The following is a 15,249-nucleotide window of genomic DNA, read 5'->3' on the forward strand; positions in this document are numbered from 1 at the left end:
GCACCGCCCACCAATTTCTTTTTTAATAAACATGGGAGCAACCTTTTCCACGCTGCCGTCTTATAAAGGTCCTTTAGAACAGATAGAGATCTCGGAGATGGGTATTGATGGTAATGTAATCCACCCCCACGCTACTCCGCCTTTATGGGGCACACTTTCTGGACACTCTTTCTCGCATTCATTCCTTACTATTCCTTCATGTAATGTTCCCCTACTAGGTAGAGATATTTTCTCAAAATTGCAAATGACCTTGACAATTCCCACTGGTTCCCACCTCTCATACCCATTCTGCTCCTCTTCAACCCCTCCCAACAACCCCTCCATCCTCTCAATCTAACCTCCATGCAGATCCTATTGTAACACGACACCCTTTTCTAAATGTTTCTTTTTCCCTTACCTAATCCTGGTTTATTGATGGCAGTTCTTTTAAGCCCACTACTCACTCCATTGCCAAGGAGTTTTGCTATTGGGTCTTCTTCCCACATTATCACCTCCCTTACTTTGCCCCCGGTCACTTCCTCACAACAAGCAGAACTCTCAGCCCTCACTAAAGCCTTACAACTCCACCATGCAGCGAGACGGCAAGAAAGAGGACTCATTACCACCCAAGTCTCTTCTATTATCAATGCCACACTCATTAAAGACCTCTTAAATGGAACTATACTTCTAAATGAAAGTGCCATTATTCACTGTAAAGGTCACCCCATTATTCCTAGATTGGTCTCCTGAGCTCTGTTCAGAGTGACAATGGCCCAGCTTTCAATAACCAGATCACCTCCCAAATCTCACAAGCCCTAGGAATTCAGTGGCATCTACATGTGCCTCACAGACCCCAATCATCAGGAAAAGTAGAACAGGTGAATAGCATCCTTAAACAGCATCTCACAAAATTAGTACTCCAACACAAACAAGATTGGATTAAGCTCCTTTCTATCACCTGACTCCGCATTCGCTCCACCCCCCAACCCCTCTTTTTCATTTTCTTTTCTGTTTCTTTTTTTTTTTTTTTATTAAATCACAGCTGTGTACATAATGCAATCATGGGGCACCATACACTGGTTTTATAGACCATTTGACATATTTTCATCACACTGGTTAACATAGCCTTTCTGGCATTTTCTTATTGTGTTAAGACATTTATATTCTACATTTACTAAGTTTCACATGTACCCTTGTAAGATGCAAGCTAGGTGTAATCCCACCAATCACCCTCCCTCCGCCCATCCTCCCCCATTCCTCCCCTCCCTCTCCCCCTTCCCCATATTCTTAGGTTATTAACTGGGTTATAGCTTTCATATGAAAGCCATAAATTAGTTTCATAGTAGGGTTGAATCCACTGTCATACTTTAAAGATCTTAAAAAAATAATACTTCGTTTTATATGGAATCAGAAAAAACCTTGAATAGCCAAGACATTACTCAGAAATAAAAACAAAGCAGGAGCTACCAGACCTCGTACTATACTATAAATCGATAGTGATCAAAACAGCATGGTACTGGCACAAAAACAGAGAGGTAGATGTATGGAACAGAATAGAGAACCAAGAGATGAACCCAGCTACTTAGCAATATTTGATCTTTGACAAGCCAATTAAAAACATTCAATGGGGAAAAGATTCCCTATTTAACAAATGGTGCTGGGTGAACTGGCTGGTGACCTGTAGAAGACTGAAACTGGACCCACACCTTTCACCATTAACTAAGATAGACTCTAACTGGATTAAAGATTTAAATTTAAGACATGAAACTATAAAAATACTAGAAGAAACTGCAAACCCCTCTTTTACAGCCCTTTTGAAATAATGTATGGCAGAACTATTATTCTACGCCCCACCCCTCCCCCAGACTCTAACATGGGAAACTTTCCCATCCTCCAGGAAACCAGAGACGAACGTAGAAAAACAATCAATCAGCTTTTACCCCAACCCTCAGCAGAGAAAGTCACAGCCCAATTGGTAGGGAAACAAGTTATCCTCGAATCTCCCTTGCCCTGCAAGACTTTATCTCCTCATTGGACAGGCCCTCACATGGTTCTTTACAGCACCCCCACAGCTGTTTGCCTCATGGACCACCCAGTTTGGATTCACTCATCCTGAATAAAACTATGTCCTACAGAAAAACTTCCAATGATAAAGAACTCTCACTAGAAGTTGTTAAGTACTGTCCCCGCCCCTTAAACCCACCAGGATCCCTGAAGAATCCATTTCCTAATAAATGTGTAACATTCCTCCCCGATTTTTTCCTTCTCTCCATAACTTTTCTCAGGATGTCTGGCTACTCTCACATGTTCAAAGTTGGAACGACCTCCTTGAAGCCACTAAAAATCCGTGGCTACAGGGTGCTTTCCAAAACTTTCTCCCTGAAGAAACCCAATTTTCCTCTTCCTTCTTTTTTTCCTTCTGGCTATCCTTCCTGTAGATGCTAGCCTTTCTCCCCTACCCACCAACCTCGACTGATGATAAAGTCACTAATTATAATCTTTCTCATTCTCAGTTACAGATCAGCAATTCTTTGCCTCATCTCTCGATTTATTGAGCAGTCACCTGAAAATTGCTCATATCCTCGCCTTACTGAATACCAACCAGTTCAGACCGAAAATCCAGAAGTATTCCTGTAAACGTCACTCCCTTTCCCCTGCCATTCTCTTTTTATAGGCAGTCCGCTCAGCCTCCTCCTCCCGCAGGAAGCAGCCTGAGAGATGCCACGCCCATCACCCGCCTCCTTATAATAGATGAGGAAGTCGAAAATGATAGAATCAAGTCACCAACCCACCCAGGAAGGATCCCTTTCCTGGGAAGTATGTCCCTCCCAGGAAATAGTGAACGGACCAATCCAGGCCTTGTCCCACCTACCTGCCCGGGTAAAGCTATGGGCAGACCAATCCTGGCTGCCCTAAACCTTTAAATCTCTGTTCACCATAGCCCATGTGTGGATTTCTCCCTAGTCAGGAATCTCACCCCACCTGCACTCCAGGTGGAATAAAAGCCACTTTGATTGCACGAATTGTATCTCCGCCTTCCTTTCATCTCACGCCTCAGAATGATTTTTATCTTTGGATCTGGAACCTTTCACTTTCCACCTCAGCAAAACTTTTAATTGTGGTAAAAGATATATGGTATAGACATTGCCATTGTCACTATTTTAAGCACACAGTTCGGTACTGTTACATATATTTACATGGCTGTGCAACCAATTTCCAAACTCTTTCATATTGCAAAATTAACACTCTCTACCAATTAATCAGCAATTTCCTATTTCCCCCATCCCTCAACCTCTGACAACTCTCATTACACTGATGTCTCTGTGACTAGGATGCCTCTAGGTTCTCCACATAAATGGAAGGAGCCCTGTGGTGTTTGTCTTTTGTTTTCTTTTTCTTTTCTTTTTTTTTTTTTTTGATACAGAGTCTCACTTTGTCGCCCCTTGGTAGAGTACCTTGTCATCATAGCTCACAGCAATCTCAAACTCTTGGGCTCAAGTGATTCTCTTGCTTCAGCTTCCCAAGTAGCTGGAACTGTTTTACCCAACAGGAGTGGAATTATGGAGAAAATACCAGTCTGGTCTTCTCAGGATTACAGGCGCTCACCATAATGCATGGAATTTTTTTTTTTTTTTTTTGGTGGAGACAGAGTCTCACTTTACCGCCCTCGATAGAGTGCCATGACATCACAGGACTCACAGCAACCTCCAGCTCTTGGGCTTCTGCGATTCTCCTGCCTCAGCCTTCCGAGCAGCTGGGACTACAGGTGCCCGCCACACACCCGGCTATTTTTTGGTTGCAGTTCGGTGGGGTTGGGTTTGAACCCGCCACCCTCGGTATGTGGAGCCGGTGCCCTACTCACTGAGCCACAGGCGCCACCCAATGCATTTTTAAAGATGGGGTCTCACTCTTGCTCAGGCTGCTCTCAAGCTCCTGAGCTCAAGCAATCCACCTGCCTAGGCTTCCCAGAGTGCTAGGATTATAGTCATGAGCCATGGCTCAGCCTGTTTCCCTTAGCAATATGTCCTGGGACTTCATCCACACTGTAGCAGGTGTCAGAATTTTTTTCATTTTTAAGGCTGAATCATATTTCAGTGCATGTGTATACCACTTTTTGTTTATTCATTGATTCTTACAGAAATCCCTGTGTTGTTGGTCACTATGGTGAATAAGGCTGCCAGGAACATGAGTATACAAATATTTAGTCAACTCCCTGCTTTCATTTCTTTTCAATGCATAGCCATAAGTGGAATTGTTGGATTATATATTAATATAATTTCTTTTTAATTATTTGGGAAATGTCACACACAACATCTCCTTTTTTGCCTCATCCCTTGTCATCACATTACATTATAAAGATTTACACTGTAGAAATTGTCCCTCATCCATGGGGTACACATTCCAAAACCCCAAGGGGATTGGGATGGTGGTACTGAGCATGGTACTGAACCCTATATACATCAAATAATATAAGGATAAAATTAAACTTATAAAATAGACACATGGGTGAAAGATTAGTGATGGAAACTAGTTTAGGCTAATATCCTGGAGGGCCCACAGATAAAAGTCTGGGCTCCTCAGATACTCATTCCCCTTGGTACAAACACCTCAGGGCTGTAGAAGCCTGGGAGTTTAAACGGGATGTTGAGCACCCCAGACTGAGTTAGCCCAGAGGTAGCATTGTTAAGGTCACATGGTGATACCCAGAGCTCTGGTAACTCCCCATGCAGCTGACAGCATTGGTTAGCACCACCCTAGGAGTTCAAACAGAATGCTTAGCAATCCACTGGTTAAGTCTGAGCAAATTGGGATCAATAGAGTTATAGGTTACCTTTAAAATATCGTATCCATTCTTACTCTTGTTTTATGACTTTGTGACTACATGGCATTTGTTTTCTTCTCATTTTTCCCTTCTGGCCTCACTCTTTACAGCCAAGGTCAAGTCCTTTTTCCATAATTAACTTTGCTCAATAAAAGACCCCTGAGGCTTTTGGTCCAGGCAGCACTTCTTTGCTATTCTTATGCATCTGAGTTGCTGTCTCTCCAGCCCTCTTTGTTATTGCATAGCTAATAACTGTTTGAGTTTTCTTTCCACCTCACCCCCTCACCATTCCTTCCACCAAGTGGAAGAGCAACATAGACATAGTAAAAAATTAACAATAATAAAATAAAACAATTATAACAACAACAATATAATAAAACAATTATAACAACAATATAATAAAACAATTATAACAATGTAATAAAAGTTACATAAATGTGGTCCCTCTCTTTGTCAGAAATCTGACTGTCTTCTACCACAGGTAACTTGAGCCACAGAAATTGAAAGTGCAGATAAAATGGGAGAACTGCATAAAGATCTTAGACGTTTTGCTCATCTCTGGTCTGGACTCCTCTTCTGGTCTCCAGATATTTATATCCTGCTGTCTGCCTGATGTTTCCAATTAGGTTTCCAGAATTAACACCCTCTCTCAAGTCCCTGCTTCTTTGTGAAACACAGCTCCTGCCTTCTGAGTCCTCAGGTGAAGACAGTGGCGTTGGACTTGCTCCTCCTGTCCCCTCCCTGACCATGTCCATTAGATACTCCTGTCATGCAATCTTCAACACATTCTTTTTTTTTTTTTTTTTTGTAGAGACAGAGTCTCACTTTATGGCCCTCGGTAGAGTGCCGTGGTATCACACAGCTCACAGCAACCTCCAACTCATGGGCTTAAGCGATTCTCTTGCCTCAGCCTCCCGAGTAGCTGGGACTACAGGCGCCCGCCACAACGCCCGGCTATTTTTTGGTTGCAGTTTGGCCGGGGCCGGGTTTGAACCCGCCACCCTAGGTATATGGGGCCGGCGCCTTACTGACTGAGCCACAGGCGCCGCCCAATCTTCAACACATTCTAAAACACATCCTCGCCCCATCTCTGCCTCCTGGTTCAGCCACTGTCCCTCCTCCTGGAGGATCCAGTGGCACCTTCCACATCTCCCAGACCAGGGCAGCTGTGGGTCCTGTCACAGCGTAAGTGCAGTCGTGCCTCTGCTGTCCCCAAAGGCTCTGGGTCCCTGCCTGTCTGCACCATCCTCCTCCTGCCACCCTCTGCTCTCAGACACCAGGCCTGGAGTGTCCCCAGCCCTTAGTCTGCTGCTGCCTCTGAGCCCTGCACTCGCTGGTCCCCCTTCCCTCCTCCTGGGAGGCTGTTCTCTCACTCAGTCCTCAGTGCCTTCACCTCCGTGGCCACACCTCACCTCCCCACACTGGCAAATACAGACACTGTCCCCCAAAACGACACAAGCTCCTTTTCTAATCCCACATGCTCTCATTTTGCTAATTCACCTTTTCCTCCTTTTCTCCTGAATGACACTGCCTGTTGCCTTCTTTATTACGGTAAAATATAAGTAACATAAATTGGCCATTTTGGCCATTTTATAGGGTACAATTCAGTAGCACTAAGCACATTCTCAGTGTTTTGCAACAGGGACCACAACAGATTTCCTGAGCTTTCTTGGTATCCCAAAGTGAACTCTGCACCAGTTGCACAATCCCCCCATCCCCATTACTGCCCTGTCCCCAGCCTCTGGCAACCACCATTCTACTCTCTGTCCTGGTGCATTTGCCTATTCTAGAAAGGTCAAATACATAAAATCATATGAGATTTGTCCTTCCGTGTCTGGCGTCTTTCCCTCAGCATCTTGTTTCCAGGCTCATCCCTGTTGTAGCCCATGTCAGAATTCTACCCCTTCCTTGACAAGGCTAGAGAACACCTCAGTGGGGGTAGGTAGCTCCTTCCGTAGCTACTGCCATTCGTCCGTCTGTGGACACCTGGGCTATTTCCGCCTTTGACAACTGTGAATAATGTAGCTGTGAACCCTGGTAAACTCGCAACAGCTTAAGTCCACATTTCTAAGTCCTTTAAGAATCAATCTATCTGGGAGTAGAATTGCTGGATCACTTGGTAATTCTATGCTTAACTTTTGGATGGAAAAAAAATCAAAGAGTTTCTCTAGTTACACGCTTTTACATGAAGTGCAAAAGTCTCCACATCTTTACACATCCTTTTACATGCAGTTCAATGTCTCCACATCTTTGCAAATATTTTTTATTATATTCTCCTTAAAAATAAGACCTATCCTGATGGATGTGAAGTTTTGATTTCCATTTTTCCAATGACTGTGACATTGGCATCCTTTCCTGTGCTCATTGGCTTTTTCTATTTCTGAAAAAGTGACGATCCTAAGTCTTGGATGACAGATTTTGAAGTTACATGCACTGATGCAATCTTGCACTAGGACAGTCTTGACACATAGCAGGTGTTCAGTACTACTTCCTGAATGAGCCTATGAATGAAGGACTGAATGTCCCTCTTCCACTCAGAAGCAAACAAGGAACACACACAACCCTGAGTGACACGTGAGACTGAGCCTGAAGGATGAGCAGGACCTACAGGCAGGAATGGGAGGGAGGCTGTTTCAGGAACAGGAATCACAAGCAAAGTCTCAGATCACAGAAGACATGGCCTGGTGGGTGTGGGGAGGCATTGGGTGATCAGGAAAAGGAGGGGTCAGGAGGACAGTCCAGCAGGGGACAGACCCTGCCAGGTGTCTCCTCCAGCCCCTGGGTCAGCACCTCGCTCCCCAGCAATGGAGAGAAACCGGCTGTTCACACCGTGTGAGAACTGGACAAGGAAGCATCTGGAAGCACAGTCTGGAGGCCTGTGGTGGGGAGAGATGGAGGCAGGAGAAGAGGTGGATTTGGGAACCAGGGAAGAGGTGAGGCTGCAGGAATGAGCAGGGTCTGAGTAGAGAAAGAGGCATGGAGTTGAGCCGTGCTCAGGAGAGGGAAGAACAGGAGGAGTGATTTATGGGCTGTGGTGGAGGGAAGGGGTCAAGAAAAGGCCCTCACCCTGATTCTACCTGTAGAGACTTAGCCACTGAGTATCAGTGGGATGGGGGTTCCAGCAGGACCAGAGGGCTGCTTGGGGATGAAACAGATGGCTCAGCCTTGGTCATGCTGGGTGGAGCAACACTGGAGGCCATCACAGGGGAGGTGTCCAGCAGGATATTGGAGGGTGATATGCCAGCATCACTCACCTGAGGGATTAGGCTATGACAGTGTCCACGTCCGCCACACCCACTGCTGTCCGAGCTGCCTTCCTCCTGTGGGACTTCACTCTGAGGAATCAGACCAGGGGTCATCAGTGAGGCTAAATCAGGGTACAAAAGACAGCAGCCTCACCTCCCTGTGCCCTGTGTGGGGCAGGAGAGGACCCAGGAGCAGAGAGTAGACCCAGCCCCCAAGGCTTCCTTGAGGAGGGCAGGAACCTGCCCACCCTGGACACTGAGCCAGAGTTGAGGACGCACAGCCATGGCCCATGTGGGATTCTCCTCACCAGCTCACCTCCTGCCTGACCCAGACCCTCTTGCCCCTTTCTGGTCCTTCCCACACTGGGAGGTGGGATTCAGGGTTGTGTCCCCTTCCTCCCCAGGCCTCTCCCTGGTTTGTGGGGTTGTGTTTACCTGAGAAAGATGAGACAAAGGCAGAGAAGCAGGATTTTCACAGCAGATTCCACGATGGCCACCAGAGTCACCTTGGCCATGGGCCCAGATTTCCCTAAGGAAAAGTGGGATGAGGCTGACTTGCCTGTGAAACCACAATCCCGTGTCCTTCTTCTCATTGGGACATGGACACAGGTTACCCAGGTTCTTCCATGTCATGAACCAGCATGGGAAGGGGAGCGAACCACAGTGGAATTGGTGGAGAATGAAGAAAATACAGCACAAGAGAAAGGATGGAAGCAAAGGATGGGATCGAGAGGGGTGACTGAGCCCTTTGGAGCCAGCACCAAAGCCCAAAATCAGCTTTATTTTATAGTATTTGTACAGGGTTGTCAAGGGGGAGGTAGCATAGACAAAATGGGGAAATAGAATAAACAAGACACAGTTTTGGTCTTATAGTACAATAGGAAAATGTAAATAAATTTAACAAAGACAAACCATCTTTTAATGGTTTTTACTCAAGTTCGTTAACATATGACAAGAAGCAAGAAGGGACCGATCACTAGGATCCCAGCATAGTTAACAAAACAAAGGAAGAACTATGTGACTCAGTGATTACTACTTAACTTTGTTAGCATATGACAAGGAGAAAGAAGGGAGAGATCTCAAGGATCTCTGCATAATTAATTAGACAAAGAAAGGTCTATGTGACTTCTGGCAGACAGAGCAGGAAGAAAGGACAATGGCTGTTTTGGGAATAGAGGAAAAGGAGTTGGGGGTTCATTCTCTGAATGTTCCCCAGGCTGTGAGGGCTCTGCCTTCTCACAGCCTGCTCTCTACATTTCCAGTGTCCCTAGATATTGGTCCAGGTCAGCACAGGGCTCACCCTCCCCTTACCAAGACTTCCCAGCAGGAAATCCAGGGCTCCTGCCCTGTGGACATTCTGGGCCTCACATTTGACTATGAGGTTGAGCAGAGCCCTGTCCCCCCCACTCCACACACTGAACCAGGGGACTGCTTGTTTGGTGATCTGGGGACTACAGGTCATTGTTGGGGTTGTCTAGAAGTAGTCCCTTCACACTCACTCTGCAGGAGGAGGATCAGGGAGACATGCTGGGACCCCAGAGGGTTCTGTGCTTGGCAGGTGAATTCTCCTTCATGCCTGAGTTGCACTTGGGGAAGCTTCAGTACCCCAGGGGCTGAAGGCTGTGAGGGGCTCAGGGTCAAGCTCCCGAAGTTCCAGTTCAACTTGGCAGGGGGGTTGCTGTCAGCAGCACAGGCCAGGTGCAGAGACTGGCCCTCCAGAACTGACAGAGATGAGCCATTCCCCAGGGTCACGGGTACTGGAAAGAAAGAAACAGAGTCAGAGTGACAAAGAGATCTGAAGACAGTGGAAGGACACAGAAGGAGATGGATGAGGGGAACACACACAGGGATACTGAATGGAGGAAAACACATACTTTACCATTCACTCTTGGGAATGTAAGCGCTTGAATTTTTTTTTTTTTTTTTGAGACAGAGTCTCAAGCTGTCACCCTGGGTAGAGTGCCGTGATGTCACAGCTCACAGCAACCTCCAACTCTTGGGCTTAAGTGATTCTATTGCCTCAGCTTCCCAAGTAGCTGAGACTACAGGCATTCACCACAACGCCCAGCTATTTTTTGGTTGTAGTTGTCATTGTTGTTTGGTGGGCTGGGTGAGATTCGAACTCGCCAGCTCTGGTGTATGTGTCTGGCACCCTAGCCACTTAAGCTACAGGTGCCGAGCCATAAACCCTTAATTGAGGACAATTTGGCCATATCGCTCAAATTAGAATATATGATCAGCCAAATGTTGCTGTAAGAATTTATACCACAAGCTTAGTTATTCCCCGTGACAGTAGATACAAGATTATTTGTTGCAGCATGTCTGTGGTATGGTAAAGTCAAGACCATGGCTTTCCATTAGAAGAGGTCACAAAATCAGAGTCCCTCCAGACAAAGAAATACTACCCAGTCCTGGAGGAGAATGAGGACAGTCTGTGCTACTGGTGTCAAACCACCTCTGATGGCCTTCAGGTGAGTAGACCAAGGCTCAGGACAGCCTGTGGGAAAACCGGTGGGTTCTGGGGAGGAGGTGGGACCTGAGGACAGACTCTGTGTGTGTTTTGAATTTTTGCCCATGTGACCTATCACCCATCTGGAAGTTCATAAAACTATGGTGTAAAATAAAATGATGAGGCTGAAAGAGTGTTCAGGAAATGGGTGAGAAGAGGCCTTGAAGCCAGCTCTGCCTGTCAACGTTGTCCTGTCCTTGCTGTGGGCCAGGGAGGTCATGGAGGAGTCTGAGGGGAGGTGGAGTCAGAGGGTCTAACGGTGAAAAGGGGTCCTGGGGTCACCAACAAGGGGGTCTCAGGTGAGCAGGGTGAGTCCAAGACAGAAGAGGTCCTGCTCCCACAGCTCAGGGTGGGCCTGTCCTACCTATGCTGTTTCCTTGGAGGACAGTCACCGTCAAGTTCTGAGGAGAGTCTGGGGCAGAAAGACATGGAAGCCCAGAGTCACTGCTGAGGGCTGAGTGGATGCTGGGGTCTGTCCCCAGGAGCCACATGGTGGGGACGATCGAGCCGGTCTCCTCCAGACCCTCCCCACCCAGACCCCACATGCAACCCGGAGCCCATCCCACTGCCCTTGGGAACCTCCAGCAAAGCCCTGGATGTCCCGGCCCAGCTCTCACAGGACACATTGAGAAGAACAGTCTTCTTTGTGGTCACACCAGCCCCAGGCAAGGTCACCTGACAGGTGAGGTTGGTGCCATGGTGCAGGGCCTGTGGGATGAGAGTGAGCACAGAAGAGCGACCAGCAGTGGGGCCTCGGGTGGACACCGAGGGCCCGTCCCAGGTGATCATCGGGGGTGTTCCTTGTTCACAGGCCCAGGGCACTGAGCAGGTCAGGTTGCTGGGGAGGCCGCACTCCAAGGTTCCCGGGATGGAGACGTTGGGCATGTGGGTCAGGGCTGGGGAGGAGAGGGGGACACACAGCATCAGGATGGAGGGTCCCTGGTGCAGCCCTGAGAGGAGCTCGGCCCTGGTCCAGCTCCTCCCCTGACCCAACAGGCTTCACCCCAACCCCTCCCATGACAGGGACTCAGCCCAGCCCTGCCCTGCGGCTCCACCACCTCCCTGTGGGCACCCCTGGAGCCCAGGCCTTACCCGTCACATGCACTGAGAGCTTGGGAGATCTGTAGCTGAATTTTAGAGTTCCTCTCTCTACCCGAAAAAAGTATGACCTGCTGTCCCCCATTCTGGCATCTCTGATGCTCAGGGAGCAGTTGTTGGTCGTAGGATCACCAAGGAGGTAGAATCTGCCCTGGGTCTCCTTCTGCACAGGTCGAGTTGGGTGGTTCGTGGCCACTGGACCTTGCAGGTATACATCGGCCCCTTCCCAGAACCAGTAGCCATAAACAGAGTCAGAGTATTCCCAGCCACTCCAGCGGTAGGAGAAGGAGCAGGGCACATGGACACACAGGCCCTCCTGCACTGTCACCTCCCTCTGCACTTGCAGTGAATAATCTTTCCTGGAGTCTCCAAACCCCTCCACCCTCCCCCAGAGCAGGGCCAGCAGCAGTGGCAGCAGCGGCAGCAGCATGTCCGGGTGGAGGTTTGCTCCTCAGGGTTCTTCGGTCAGGAACTGAGAGCTGCAGAACTCAGAGAAGGCCACACAGGAAGTGGAGGGTGAGGTCAGAACTGTGACCCTCTTCAGAGGAGGAACTTTGTACCCAGACAATGCCAGGGCCAAGGCAGCACTGAAGATCAACTGCTACCACCCATGTCCATGTCCACCCTGGGGACCCTGTGGCCAGAGAGGGAGAGAGGCTCACCCAGGTTCCCACCCTATGCAGCGCCGACCCCATCTCCTGCTTCTCTGTCAACACCCTTGGGTGACATTTTCTGCAAGGTAAAAATGGGTGTCCTCTGGCCGGATCCCTGAGTCTGGGGCCGTGGCCCACTGTGGAGGTCAGGATTGAGGCTCAGGGACAAGGTGATGGGGGAAGCCCAGGGGGGTGACCAGCAGCCTCTCCTTCCCCCTCAGCAACCATGAGGTGGGCGTCCCCTTTCTGCACCTCTAAGTCAGCACACAGGCCCAGATCCTGTCTTTGTGAACTCACCGTCCACTGGGGAGACAGTAAGCCTGGCAATGCCTAAGTTCCCTGTGACAGGAGATTCCTGGGGGATGCACAGACAAGGTAGAGGACGGGGGAGGGAGGGTGTCAGAAGGACTGAGTGCATGGCCCTGGGCCGTGCAGGTGAGGAGTCTGTGAGTTAATACACACCAAGGACACAGAGGTAGCCTGGGAGACTGAGGTCCCAGGGTTATGGTGCAGTACGGTTTGGTAGGAGGAATGGCAGAGGTGAAGGGCAGATTTCGAAAAGAGTAGAAACTTCTCCTTTCCTAGAGGCAGTCTAGGCATCAGGTCAGATTCTGTCACCATCATTATTTCCTGTGGCCTCCTTCCTCCAGAGCATGGTGAGTCCCCAGGCCTCCAGGGCTTAACTGCTGCAGGTCTGCTCCCAGGAGCCCAGATAAACCGGAGTCTCAGACCCAGGAACACCAGCCTTGGGGCTGCCCACACTCAGGCAGGTTGGGATCACGAAACAGGCACCTGAATTCAACACAGGATGATTTTCAATTGTGTGTCTGGGGCTAGAGGACGTCGGGGGTGACCCTGGGAGGTGGAGCCTCCTTTGACCTGGGTCAGTTTTTCTTGAAACATTCTTTCAGGGAAACATAACACCTTCAGAGAAAAGTGTCCACAAAAGAACAACTTGGTGATTCACGAAATGAGCACCTTCTGAGCAGTAGAGCATCACCAGCAGCACCCCAGGCCCCCCCGGTGTTCCCCTGTCCTATTGACCACCTCTCACGCCCTTCTGCAGCAGCCCTGGCTTCGTTGTATTGCCTCTTGTCTTCTTGCCTGTTTTTATCATGTCAGCACGCTGCCTTGGAACCTACGACTTTGTACATCTTTTTCTGAAGATTTTGCATAATAGAAAATTACAGGGCTGGATGCAGAGGCTCATGCCTGTAATCGTAGCACTCTGGGAGGCTGAGTTGGGTGGATCCTTTGAGCTCAGGAGTTCCAAACCAGCCTGAGAAAGATGGAGACCTTGTCTCTGCTAAAAATAAAAAAAATAATAAAATAAAACAACTAGCCAGCCATCATGGCAAGCACCTGTAGTCCCAGCTACTTAGGAGGCTGAGACGAGAGGATTGTTTGGGCCCATAAATTTGAGGTTGATCTGAGCTAGAATCATGCCATGGCAATCTACTCAGGATGACAGAGTCTCAAAAAAAAAGAGGCTGGGTGCTATGGCTCACTTATGTAATGTTAGCACTCTGGGAGGCTGAAGCATGTGGATTGAGCTAATAAGTTTGAGACTAACCTGAGCAAAAGCGAGACCCCATCTCAATAAAAAATAGAAAAACAGAGGCAAGAGGATCACTTAAGCCCAAGTTTGAGGTCGCTGTGAGCCATGATGCCACCGTAGTCTATCCAGAGCAACAGATTAAGACTCTGTCTCAAAGAAAAAAGAAAGAAAAGAAAAGAAAAAGAAAATTATAACCTACTTTCTTGACCTGACCTTCACAGATCAGCCTGTGTCACATTATAGCCTCAAATAAATCAGCTTTGATAATTAAGAAGGGGAAGCTCCAGTGTTCAGGGAGGCATAAACATGCCTGCCCCCCATCACCAATGCTTGCTTCTCCAGATGCTATCTCATCCTGCCACCACTTCCCCTTTTGGGCCCCACTCCATCCTTGCCCAATCACTGTCCCCCCGTAGGGGCTGTTGCAGCATCTCATAGTCAGAAGGCCTGAGCCATGCCCATCTGTTTTTTATGGTCCCTAGTTTGCAAGGAAAGGAAGAGACATGGAAAGGAGAGACGGAACAAAGCATAGACAGTCTAGCTGAATGTAAAACAGGTATTTATGACCAACTTGTGACCCTGGGAGGACAAAGAGGCCCATACCCACAACTGGTAGAAGAGAACTCCAGGTTTCAGAGTAAAAAGTGCTGTGATCTGAATGCTTGCGTCCCTGCTCAATATGTATATCAGAATCCTGATCCCCAACTTGGCAGTATTAGGAGGTAGGGTCCTTTGGAGGTGATTAGGTCATGGTGGTGGGGCCCTCATGTTGGAATCTGTGCCCTTATGAAAGAGACTTGAAGCAGCTTTTTCATGTCTTCCACTATGTAGGGACCCAGTGAGAAAGCATCATGTCATCTAAGAGAAAAGGAGGCCGTCACCAGACACCAAATCCAATGGAAACTTGATCTTGGACTTCCCAGCCCCAGAAACTGTAAGAAACAAATTTCTGTTCATTATAAGCCACCCAGTTTATGGTATTTTGTTACTGCATTAGGAATGGACTAAGACAGAAAGTGAATTTTCCAGAATCATACAGGGTCTTGCCCTCTCGTGCTCCCTTGTGTACCCAGGGAGACACTTCATCTACCTTGTCTGTCCAGGATTGATTGGGCCAGGAAAGAGGAAGCTTATGTTAATTTGAGAGGGAAGAATTGTCTAATGTCTTTCATGATCTGAGGAAAAACTTCATTCACTCCTGTGTACGCTCATTCATTCATTCACTCACTCAGAACAGGTACTGAGCACCTACACTGTCCCTTACAAATTCTAGGAAAAGGGTAAATAATAGAGACTCAGTCCCTGCCTTTGAATAGAGCAAAATCTGACTGGGAGGGCGGCGCCTGTGGCCACCATATACCAAGGGTGGCGGGTTCGAACCCGGC

At 48.2% G+C, this 15,249-nt stretch overlaps 1 protein-coding gene across 2 annotated transcripts; it reads right to left on the reverse strand.

Moving 5' to 3' along the window:
- Positions 1 to 5,736: 5,736 nt before the first annotated feature.
- Positions 5,737 to 12,871, reverse strand: LOC128597385 (sialic acid-binding Ig-like lectin 13). 2 transcript variants are annotated; one of them, XM_053607739.1, is made up of 8 exons: positions 12,769 to 12,871; positions 11,648 to 12,661; positions 11,173 to 11,451; positions 10,920 to 10,967; positions 9,546 to 9,803; positions 8,482 to 8,575; positions 8,056 to 8,136; positions 5,737 to 7,405 (listed from the first exon to the last, which is right to left on the reverse strand). In XM_053607739.1, the coding sequence occupies exons 2-7, from the start codon at positions 12,081 to 12,083 to the stop codon at positions 8,064 to 8,066; spliced, it is 1,188 nt and encodes a 395-aa protein (XP_053463714.1). In that variant the 5' UTR covers positions 12,084 to 12,661; positions 12,769 to 12,871; the 3' UTR covers positions 5,737 to 7,405; positions 8,056 to 8,063. The 2 variants fall into 2 exon arrangements, with proteins under 2 accessions (XP_053463714.1, XP_053463713.1); XM_053607738.1 differs by having other exon boundaries at positions 5,737 to 8,136.
- Between the last annotated feature and the right edge of the window lie 2,378 nt (positions 12,872 to 15,249).

The sequence above is a fragment of the Nycticebus coucang genome, chromosome 10 (genome assembly GCF_027406575.1).
Source record: "Nycticebus coucang isolate mNycCou1 chromosome 10, mNycCou1.pri, whole genome shotgun sequence".
In the NCBI taxonomy this organism is placed as follows: Eukaryota; Metazoa; Chordata; class Mammalia; order Primates; family Lorisidae; genus Nycticebus; species Nycticebus coucang.

Excerpts from the sequence above, each read along its gene's own strand:
- LOC128597385 (XM_053607739.1), bottom strand. The coding sequence starts at position 12,083 with ATGCTGCTGCCGCTGCTGCCACTGCTGCTGGCCCTGCTCTGGGGGAGG. Across the intron at positions 10,968-11,172 it reads TGTTCTTCTCAATGTGTCCT|ACTCTCCTCAGAACTTGACG; the intron begins GTGAGAGCTGGG and ends TTTCTGCCCCAG. Across the intron at positions 8,137-8,481 it reads CTTTGTCTCATCTTTCTCAG|AGTGAAGTCCCACAGGAGGA; the intron begins GTAAACACAACC and ends CTGATTCCTCAG.